Source organism: Egretta garzetta, unplaced genomic scaffold, assembly GCF_000687185.1.
Source record: "Egretta garzetta isolate BGI_Z169 unplaced genomic scaffold, ASM68718v1 scaffold215, whole genome shotgun sequence".
Classification (NCBI taxonomy): domain Eukaryota; kingdom Metazoa; phylum Chordata; class Aves; order Pelecaniformes; family Ardeidae; genus Egretta; species Egretta garzetta.
The window spans coordinates 2,872,960-2,884,779 of record NW_009259719.1 but is presented as its reverse complement, the minus strand read 5'-3'; the positions used below and the strand labels follow the sequence as shown (position 1 = coordinate 2,884,779).

At 34.0% G+C, this 11,820-nt stretch overlaps 1 protein-coding gene across 27 annotated transcripts in view; it reads left to right on the top strand.

The window, feature by feature from the left end:
• The window catches only part of LOC104126719 (sarcolemma associated protein), a 92,938-nt gene that overhangs the window by 55,381 nt on the left and 25,737 nt on the right, over positions 1-11,820 (top strand). For 4 of the 27 annotated variants that reach the window (XM_035894733.1, XM_035894730.1, XM_035894734.1 and 1 more), the window contains exons 9-13: positions 588-725; positions 1,872-2,040; positions 2,127-2,177; positions 2,758-2,808; positions 6,966-7,028. In XM_035894733.1, the coding sequence (XP_035750626.1) occupies positions 588-725; positions 1,872-2,040; positions 2,127-2,177; positions 2,758-2,808; positions 6,966-7,028 (472 nt within the window). The remainder of the gene's footprint in view (positions 1-587; positions 726-1,871; positions 2,041-2,126; positions 2,178-2,757; positions 2,809-6,965; positions 7,029-11,820) is intronic. The other 23 variants (XM_009639317.2, XM_035894749.1, XM_035894741.1 and 20 more) reach the window with 7 other exon arrangements.

Here is an 11,820-nt window from a genome sequence, read left to right as displayed (position 1 = left end):
AGGCTCTGGAATGGGCTGCCCAGGGAGGTGGTAGAGTCCTCCTCCCTGGAGGTATTTAAAAGAAGGATAGATGAGGTAGTTAGGGACATGGTTTAGTGGTGGGATGGCAGGGTTAGGTTAAAGGTTGGACTCGATGATCTCAAAGGTCTTTTCCAACCAAAGTGATTCTATGATTCTATGAAATCTATTGATTACATTGAATAATAAAATATTATAAAACTTTCACGGTTTATCATAAACCAGAAGAGAATGGGGGAGATAGATCACAGGTTTCAGTTTTATTCCTATCAATCACATTTAAATGTATAACCTACTCCGGATTTTTTGGTTTGGGGTTTTTTTTACACATGCATGAAGCTAATATATTTTCACACAATCTGTTCTTTAACTAGGAAGTTACCAAGGTTTGTGTAGACAGCCTTTTCTGCCAGGACTTGATCTGTTTGTTTAGCCTTAATGATTAGGAACAATGTGCTTAAATATGATTACTTACATATATGGTTTGGAAAAAATAGATCAACTTTAGTGTTTCCTAGATTATTAGTCTCTATTTTTTTTATTTATTTCATAACAATTCTGTCTTACAGCGGAGTTTAAGTAATACAGAAGATGAATGTACTCACCTGAAAGAAATGAATGAGCGGACTCAGGAAGAATTACGAGAATTAGCTAATAAGTACAATGGAGCTGTAAATGAAATTAAAGATCTTTCTGACAAGCTAAAGGTAATGACAGAACATCTGATTTATGATGGTACTATAATGCATGGAACAAATAAATACAATGTAATTTCTAATGTAGCAATCATAAGGAAGGTTCAGAAACTTTTTAAACAACAGGTAGATGAAAGAAAGATGCATGTCATCTTTCATATATTCTTTTGGTTTATGTTTAATGTACCTGAAAGTGTCATCAGTTAAACAAATTGCTAAAAAGGTTCCCCTTTCACTCACTTGAAAGTTAACATATTTTTTGAGCTGTGGTATATTTTAATAGAAAATAACCTATGGTATGAAACTTTATATTCAGCTGCTTTTATAGAGACAAATAACTTTCAACCTAAACATCTTACATTTAATGGGAATGAAAACTAGAATTACAAATAAATTTGCGTTTCATGTTGCTGCTTTAGCAGTTACAAACTTAACTAGCCTACCACATTAGTAGTAATAAGGCTCAGCTTCCAGTGGGAAGGAGTGTGCTATCAGGTTTGTTACTAAACCAAACGTCTTAAGTATATTAATATTGAAAGTTCCTTTATGCTGGAGGACAAAACAATTACAGTATGATAAAGGCTGTTCCTACAGAGTCTCAAATCTAGATAAGTAGAAGATGCAGAGAAGGAAGGCAGTAGCATTCTCTTTGTAGACACGAGACAGTTGTTGCATTTGTTTGGGGTAAATACTGAAATTTGAACTTAGGTTCTTCAAGTCCTAGTTTAGCAGCTCAGCCAGAAGATTTTTCTTTGCAAATCAGAATGTTAAATAGATGGTCTTAAGGCAATTGGTTTCGCAGTTATGAGTTAATCACTGATGATGATGAGTATACACAGAAGGATCACAATTGGAACTTACTACCTAGCTTTGAGGGGGTCTTTGAAACTTATTATCATGAAATCCAGCAAGAAAAAGATGTGTCTTTCAATCAAGTTGGTCTGTACAATGTACATTCAGTGCAGAAGGACTCTTGGGTTTTGATTGCTTTGAGATGCTGGGAGACTTTGGGTGTTTCTTAATTCTTGGGCACTGGAACTGTTCCTGTAAAATTTAGGTTCCTCAGACAAAACATTAAGATATTTTGAGATTCTTTCTCTCTGTTATTCTACTTGAAGTGAAATTTGTAGAAAAATAACAGTAGAAAAATTTGAGCAGGTAGCAGAAGGAAGACAAGAAGAAATCCAACAGAAAGGACTGGCTGAGAAAAAAGAATTGCAGCATAAAATAGATGAAATGGAAGAGAGAGAGCAAGAGCTTCAAGCAAAAATAGAAGCTTTGCAGGCTGATAATGATTTCACCAATGAGCGGCTAACTGCTTTACAAGGTTAGTCACTAGTGGGGAAAAAACTTTTGATTATTTGTTTTTCTTTTAATCTGTGAAATATCTTTTTCTTGGACTTCTGTTTACAGTACGGTTAGAACACCTTCAAGAGAAAACTCTTAAAGAACACAACAGCTTAGGTAGGTGTGATCAGTTTCTTGTTTCAAGCTGGTTTCCACATTTTCTGTTCATTTACTTTTTTTCATAACAATCTTGGAGTCCAGGGGTCTGGCAAAAGAATAATGTTTTACACTTACCCCAGTAGTGCATTCTTCTCCGTTACTACTTTTTAACATTGAAAGACATGTGGCCACAACAGAATGCCAGTAGAGGGCACTGCTGTTGTGAGTGTTCAGCCTTCTGGGGCATTGCTCAATGTAGAGCTCTGTGCGTGCCCCCTCAGCTCCAAGATCTTGAAGGTTTTTATATCCATATATATGAAAAAGAATTTTTTAAAAAAATAAGTATATATATATTTTAAAAAAACAATAGACAGTAATTCTTTAGATGATAGTAACCTCTTACACAATTAAACAAGAACATGATCTGTAGTGCAGGAAAACACATTAAATTTTGCCTGTTTTGTTTGATTAGATAAGATACTCAGAAGGAGGACGTAGTATGAAAAGCCAGATGCATTTCACAATGCTGTATTTATAAAGAAACAAAACCCCAAACGTTTTGCTTCATTCCAGAAATAATACCCTTTCTTAATCCTAGGCATACAAGTTGACGACTTCATACCTAAAATTAATGGGAGCACAGAGAAAGGTAGTGTATCTTAAGGCTACCTTTTGTCTTATGGTTGATGTTTGAAGTTGAACAAATTCAAAATGTTCTCTAAAGTTTTACTTTGAATAATATTCTCTTAAAAAATGAAATTGAATTTGTCCACTCCTCTGAGCAGCGTTTTTTTGCTTAGACTTTCGGTCTAAGTGTTTTTAGAAACTTCTGTAAAATGTAATGAGCCAACTTGGAAGTCGTCTTTTTTTTTTTTTCTGCTTGTTTTTGATGGGCTCTTACTGGAATCAGCAGGAGTCTACTGATGTCAGGCTTGTTACACAAGAAAGTGGAATCCAAACTCATTGACTTTTTTTTCCTCTTAATTTTATTTTCCCTTGCAACACAGACATACATCATTTTTCTAGTAAATTGAGTATGGTAAGTAAAGTCAGAAAAACATTTTTATTTTTTTTTCCTAACTATAACATGAAAAATGTGAGTATATGAAATATATAAATAGTGACAACTAACTTTTTAAAACTTAAGACTGTATTTATGTAAAATAAGAATGAATACAAATTGAACTAACTGATGGGCTTTTATAAAGACCAGTTAGTTAAAACTATTTTAACTAATGTGTCCTAAGATATATTTGAAGTTTTTTGAATCAAATTGTCTGATAAAAATATGCCCATTATCACATATAGAAAAGATTATTTCAGTTATGATTCTAAATTCACTGGACTGTTCCATTGGCAAAGATATATTTGTCCTCATATTAATTTTAAATTTTTCCTTTATGTAGCTTTCTACAGCATTTGCTGTGTCTTGCTGGATAGTGAAAGCTCTGAGGAATGGTGGTAGTATGAGCTGAAAGGATGGGGCTCTTATATAGAGAACTCATGGTGTTAACTAATATTCACAGTGTTTAAGGATAACCATATATATTTTTGAAATACAATTTTTAAACTCTGTGCTATAATTCTTAGCTTTTAACCTTTTATTTGTGTTATAAATTAAGAACTACTTAATTAGGGAGACTAATAGCAAAATAAGAGGCATAACCTCATGTCTATTTCTTATTTGGAGCAGGAAGAGAGATCTGTTAAACACTGACAGGAACTGTATAAAAACCTCCCTTTAAGCTGAGTACTAGTTATCCCTTAATGTCTTGGCATTTTAGGCACTTAGCTGTGATGCACGCTGAATTAGCAAGCAGGAGACTTGATATCTGTCCCCAGTTCTCTGGACTGCCATACTTTGTGTTTAGATAGATTGATCCATCTTGCTGATGCATAATTCTAGGTTGGTAATACTCTTAATGCTTGATGGAATGGTTAAGAAGTAAATTTGCTTTTAATTTTTTAAAATCTTCTACCTCAGAAAATAGTTAACTTTTTTACAAAGCAAAACTGAGGTACTACATAGGGATTGTGATTCTTCATTCTAATCATGTAAAGCGTAAAAAGACTTTGAAAGTTAAGTTGTTGAAGCTTATTAGAAAAACATGCAATACTGTGACTAAAAGTAGCCTAGAGCTAAATTGCAATATTTAGTAAAAGCTTTCAAACTTTGAGTGCAAATACATTTTGTTTTATAGAGAAATAATTGATAACATCACACCAAATAGGACTTTTTTTGGCAAACATTTTGTTTGTTTTAAATTGTTGGTAGGAATGTCTTGTTAGTTTTTTATATACTACTACCTCCTATTGTCTAAAATTTGAATTCAAAATTGAAATTCATTATTATGTGATTATAACAAATATCACTGTATCACTGATGTTCACTTTTTTGTCAAAAGTTGAAGAAGCAATCCCTTCTTGACTTATTTTGGATTGCAGAAGAGTCAAAATGTTATCTGGATGGATGAATGAAAATAGAGTTTCCTCCATCCTATGAGTAACAGTAGAACTTGTGCTTAAACCTGGGAGTTTTAGGAAGCTGCCTGCCAATTTGTTTTTCTTGATGAATATGGACAACGTATAACTGCTCATTCAAGTTCTTTCTGTGTGTTTATACAGTCTATCACATTTTTTCTGTCATGCATCTATCATGCTGTTTTATTATTCTATATTTTAGCGTAGTTTTCCATTTTTCTGTCTGTACCACATTCTTGTGCATCTCTGCTGTACCTGGTCCATCCACATTTCTCTGGCGTTTTACAGCTTGCTGGTCTGAGTTCTCTTCATGACAGTTTGTGCCTTTCTGTATCCTCCTGTCCTTTATCTAGCCCTCATGTAATGGCAGATGGGCAGCAATTTTCTCTGCCAGACTTTGGATTTTGTTCTCTTGAAAGCCGCAGGAGGCAGCTACTGCTTTTGTTGCTGAGTAGGCTTGCATTATTTTAGAAGAGCTAGGAATTTAGGGTTTAAGATGTAGATTCAGAAACTTAGGCAGTGAAAGAGGTTGTAGATATTTTATATAAGGGAAAGACTTCATGGTTGAAGACAGAAATCGGAACTTTTTTTTTTAATTGTGCTAAATAGCCTATAAGGGAATTAAAAAGTTCCCTCTATTTGTATGCAAAGGTATATATACCTTTCCCCTCCACCCCCATCAGAGGAAAATGGTATATCCATGTAAAATCAGTATGGTTTTTAAGATTCCTTTTGTCTATCTCAAAACTTCAGGTCAAGTCCTCAAGGTATGTTTATAGGCATACTACCTAGTCATTGCAAGCACAAGGTTTTTACATTACTTTTTTCTGTGGATGTCCATAACATTAAAAGAGCTACTCCTCTGAGTAGAGGAACTAAGAACTCATGTTATAGTCTCTCTAGAGGCATTTTATAACAAAGTGTATTAAGATGGTGGTTAGGCATTCATTTTCTCTCATTGCACATACAAAAATTCTGGTGCAGAGGAGAGTAACTTGCTTATGCATCAAACTACATAAAGGTTGTGTAGGATTGAGTTATTTCAAGAACTGTTATGTTTTCCAGTCAGTTGCACCACACCTGGCTTTCATATTTAAGTTTTGTGAGCCATATATTGTATGAAAAAGTTTAAATATGGAAAATAATTGTTATAGTGGATTAGGAAAAAAGTTTACTTTTTAGAGTAACTTTGAAATATAATAAAGCTTAGTATTACGTATTGGATCTTAACAGCTAAGCTTCTGATATCAGAAACTAATGATTGACTAATGATTGAACAATTTTGTTCGAATGTAACTCATATTTCTGGTTTGTATACTAAAAAGCAGCCTTTTCAGATTGCTAGATTCTTGAGGTCAAAGGATTTTTGAGGTTCTTTACAAAGGAAGTGTTAGCACCTTTTTACATAGAGCTGAAAGATTCTGATGGAGTTTGGAGCAGTACAAGGTCGCACAGAAGGACTTGGGTAAACCTGGGAATTGAGCCCAGTTTTAGGATCTCTACTGTAAGAACTATAATTTCAAAAATTGTTTCTGTGTAGTGAAACTGTGTTTAAAAAGGGAGATATTCAGCAACAATTTTAAAAAAAATTGTTTTCATTTCAAGAGAGGACTAGATATAAAGAAAAACTTACTAAATGCCCTTTTAAAGCTAATAAAAAATACTGAAGAATATAGGTTAAATTCATGTTTCTTATTTCATCAAAGCTTGGATTTGGTATTTGCAATTATCCATGTCTGATTATGAATTAACAAATGGGAGGAACTAGAGGCATCGGTGCTATGGAATTGCACGTTTCAGTAGTGTGTATCATCTTATGTATTCTAAATTTATTGTGATTTAAGTATCACTTATGTGCATTAATCTTTTTGCCAAAAATATGAAGTTGTTAATGGAAATGTAGTATAAGTCATTTGTCACCACCTAACCTGAAAGAGCAATACAGCAAATGCCAAATGCAGTATGTTTGGACTTTTATTAATTGATTCTTACTAAATTTTGTTAAATAAAATTGGGGATTTTTAAATATCTTCTATTGAGGGCTCTTTATTATGCTTCAGAACTGCTATTTGATTTTAATATTTAAAAGTACCCTTTGAAAATGCAGTTAAAGTACTTCTGATCAGTTCAAAAGAGTAATTATTTTCTAATATCACTCAGACATCATTTCAATTACATGTCTTGTCTGCTTGCATATTAACTCCGTTTCAAAAGTTCACTGTAAATACAAAATTACAAATATTGTTAATATACCTTTCAAATTTTTGTTGCATCAATTTGAAAATTATAAGAAGATGTGAACTTAAGTGTTTCTTTCTTTACTAGAGCACTTTCTTTCAAAGAGTGGAGGGGACTGCACTTTTATTCATCAGTTCATAGAATGTCAGAGTGAGTACAAGAGTGTTCATCACATTTGCTTTAAAACCAACAGAAAACCTAGAAAAGGTGGATAAAAACCAGACTTTGTCACTACTATTTAATATTTCTGTAGTAGCAGAAATTTTCTAAGCATAGAATTGTGGCATTGTGATACTAAGCAGATGCCTGTTGTAGTAAGAGGATATCTTTGCTCTTGCAAAGCGATGATCACATTGTCTCTTGTTAGCAGTTAATCCATTATTGTCCTCTGACCAATAAAAGGGTGGTAATGTTGCCACATGATGTTTAAAACTGAGTGTAATTTTTCACCTGTTATGAATTAAGAAGTTGAAAGCCTAACACTGTCAGTTTAAGCAAACAAGCAGCAGTAGGACAGAGATAAGGTAATGATGCCTTTTCTTCATTTCACGTATCTGTAATTTATCTGATAATTAAAGGTCTTACACATTCCTCAAATTACTTGTTGCAAAGAACAAAAAGGAAAAAAACCCTTAATTTTTATGTGGAAATCTAAGAGATTCTTTGAAGAAAAAACCCCATAAATACCAATCTTTAGAAAGATGTGTTATTCTGGAATAAGAAACATGTTTTTCAAAGCAAATGGATTTTTAAAATGAGCAGTAAACCAGCGCAGTCTGCATATCTGTAATTAAAGAAAAACTTAAGATGTTAATACTTTTTCTCCACCAAGAGAAAAATACCATTAGAATGAAAAAAGTGCTATTGAACTTCAAATAAAACTCTTTTGTAGCATAAAGAATCATTTTTTTGACTTACGAGTTTACAGAAATTATGTACCTAAAGTTGAGAAGTATTTATATGCAGAAATAAGACAGTATCTTTTTTTGACAATATGCCCATTGGGCTCTTCTTTTCCCTTTTCAATTTTAATAAGGAAATGTAACAGACTTGTTTGACTTCACTGCTTGTGATATGGAATGCAGTTCTATAAACTGAGTGGCGGGATACTGCTGATGTTTGTCTAAAAATTTAAACTTTATTTGAAAAATGTTTATTTTTAAACATGAATGACTGGTAGCTGTCTTTGGTCAGGCTGAAGTTTAAAATAATTTTAAATTTTGCAAAGATCTTATATGAATCCTCTTTATTCAATACATAAAAATGAACTGAAGTTAAATGTTTGAGTAAAAATATTTTTTTGTCAATTGAAGTAGTAATAAGAGAGTAAAATAAAGATCCATTTACTTATGTTTCCCCTTCCTTGAGAGATTGAGTCCTAGATTAAAGACACTGTAAGGCCTCGATTGCCTCATTTTTAAAAGAATGAATATGAGTTCAAAGGGTTCAGTATTCTTCATTTTTTGAAGCAGTATAAGTTTTTACTATCTAATCAAGAACAAAAAATTTTCTAGTATGCGGCTCATGTATTTATTTCTGGACTGAAAGTTTGCCTTTCCCAAATTCAAATATGTTTAGTCAGGCCTCACAACATCATGAGGTTAAAAACCTGCTAACTATGGGATCTGTTATTTTCCTTTATGTAAGTACCTCCCTTCAGTCGTATTCCTGTTCTTTGCTCTCTGAAGCAGTGAGGGCTGGGAACTAGTGGGGAGAAAAATTACAGTTTTAGAAATCTCCAGGAACTGGAGTTTTAAGACATGCAGCAAATACTTAAGTGTAGAACAATATCATAAAGATTGGCAATATTGAGAAAGAATATATAATTTATCATATGATACTATGCTTCTTTTGCCCAGGGGTTTAGATATTGGGAAAGGAGTACGTTTATTAGTTAAAAAATAATAATACAGTAAAAATCCCAGAAATAAGAGTTACTCATTGAATTTGTGTTATGTAGGGTTTGTAATAGAAGCAGAGGAATTAAAACTATAGGATCTGCAAACCATAAGAGGAATCTAAAAAGAAAGGATAATTGAGACACCCATGCACTTTGTCTAGAAGAGAAGGTTCTGACTTGTGCTGGTACAGTGAGGAAAGTGTGCATCTCCATAGCTCTGGGGAAGAAACACTTAAATGGGGAAAGCATAAGCAAAGAAATGAGGAAAAACAGCTTGAGTCAAGGAAGTAGGGTATGTAAGATGGCACAAGAAGGAAAATTAAACAGTCTGGTATTATATACAAACAGTTGCTACAGAGGTATAAGGTAATTAAAAGTGCTTATCAGTTAAGAGCAATCAAGACCTTTCAGGGTACTGAAGCTAGAATTTTTTTATTGGGGGAGAAACAACGGGACACTAAAATCTGATTCAGGCTGCGTTGGAACTGCTTAACTTGGGTAGCATTGCTTGCAAAATTTGGCTTCTGTCGGTTTTCAAAGATATTTTTTATTTTTGTTTTTTAAGCAGAATATGGCTTACGATATCATCCAGTAACCTGTCCTGATCAACAACATCCGTAGATGTTACGAAATGTTGCTCTGAATGATCTGGGAAGTCTGTTACTTTCTAGTCATTACATTCAGTTCACTTGTTGCTCATTTCATAACTTTTTTTTTTTTTTTTTACTAACTACTGGTGAAAACCAGTGACATCGACAGCAAAAGTCATGGTGCTTTTTGATTAATACATGGTACGAGTTCTTACCAAAAATGGTGATGATGTATAAATGAAAGAGAGATTTGGTGCCGTGCTAGCTTCCTCCAATCTAACTCTTCTTTATTTGTGTCCTTAGGTTTTTTTCCTAATTTTGTGATTATTTTTTTTTTTGTATTTATGATTTTTAAATGCAAGTCAATTTTATGCTTTTTTACTAAGTTTTTTGGGTTTTTTTTCTTTACTTATCTAAAACGGAGTAGTTTTTGGACGGATTGAATGGCTCCTCAATTTTTCCATGAATTTATGATCTTCAGGGTGCTAGTACAGTTATAGCTGCGTCATATCAGTTTTTTCAGATGGTTTGAAATTTGCGTATTGAGGGCTGGGTTTCCTTCCATTGGTCTTCAAAACTGGCCTCCTTGAAAGACTAATTTGATACAAAAACATAAATGTTGAGGGCATGTTATTTAATCACTGTAATGTTAACAGATGTTAACTATTATTTTACTCATCGTGATGGGCAACCTAAATCTAAAAGGAAGTTCTTAAATTATAAAGGTAGGAAATGCCTAAAAATCTAAAGGAAAGCTGCCTTTGAACTGTATTCATCAGCAAAAAGAACCATAGACTATCTTAAAGATGAACTGAAGACTGAACTTCAAAGCAGATTGTTTCAGTAAAAGTTACTATTGTTTTTGATATGTATCAGTAATTCTTTGCTTTCAGTTAAATAGTGATTGGATAGCATGAAAGATGAAAATTATTTGTGCCAGAAATTCAAGCTAAGATCCTCACCCTAGTTTATATTTTGGTAGCCAAAAATTTACTTCCAATGTTCTGTTTATTATCTAAACATACACAGGCATGTTGAAATAAACTATTTGTTGTTGGCTTTGCAATATGCTAATGCTAGCATTCTTACAGCACAGAGAATGCTTACTTGGTTTGTCAGTTAGAAGAGATGTCAGCTATCAAGTGAAAAATAATGGCTGTACCAGCTTTGGGTCACACTGGGCAGGGGGACTTGTTTGTTACTGCTAAAGTTCTTTGCTGAAGAAACAGTGTCAAGAAGAAAACTTTTGTACAAATGTTGAAATTCATAATGGACATTAGAAAACAGTAAGGCACCATGGAAAAGAAAAAAAAAAAAAAGAATTAAGTCTGCAGATTTTTTTAGTCATAGGAAGTGAGAATTCTAAAAAGTGTAAAGAGCTGGTGCAAAGGTTTCAGTTTGGAAAAACACCTGGGTCAAGAAGACTGGTTTCTGTGTTTTGTGCTGTAAATATTCTGGTTTTAACTACCCTCAGTTGAGTCCTGGAATCACATATGAAGACTTTTGGTTAGATGATTTTTTTTTTTTTTTTTTTTTTTTTTTTTTCAAATGGAAGAAGGCTCATGATACTGGTGGGTAACTCTTCACTTGTGGCTGCAGTAACTTGATTACCTCTGTGGTGCCTTCCTCAGTCCAAGCACAGAGACTCTCCCCAGCTCTGATGAACTCGAGAGTGTTCTGAACTTGGATGATGAGTGATCTCCTACAGTTGCTTCAGACCTGAAGCCAGTCCTGAAAATCCGGTGTATTTCTGAAGCAGTATTTGTAAAATGTTACAGGAATGCAGGACAGTATTTGTAGATAAAGGTAGTTGGAGGGAATATCTCTTCTAGATTGGTGTATCTGGCTGGGGGGGAGGGAAGGGGACAGGACAAGCTGTTGGCCATGCAAACCCTTCTTCAGACCCCAGGAGATTTTTGTATGAAAACTTGTCTACTATCTAGGGTTGAAAAAGAGATCTCCATGCAAATGTCCTGCCTCTGTCCTTAGGTTGTCATGGTTACAGCAACGTGTCATCAGAGGAGTACAGACGCTTCTTAATCTTGAAGCTGGAAATGCTGACTAAAGCTTGCAATATTTTTTTTTAAGTAAAAATTTGAAAAAAATGTACTGACATCCAGCTTCCCTAATCTGAACTCTCCTGCATGTGCTGTTTGTCCAGTCTTCCCTGCGTCTCCGTTCTCTGTTAACAGCACATGGGGTAACCAGCAAACTGGGTTCCCTGCCTGATGATCGGGGATCCGCAGGGAGGATGCAGAGTGGAGGCAGGGGCAGCTTCAAGCCTGGTGTTTCAGTGGGAGTTAACAGCTTTCAACATTGTCTAAATTGCAAGATTTACTCCACAGAAATTGATTATGTGATCTGTAAGCTATGTGACCCTCAATAATTTTGCATGTTGGCATCGCTAGCTGGTTGTTTCAGAATTTGAAATAGTGACTTCTCCTCTGAAAAA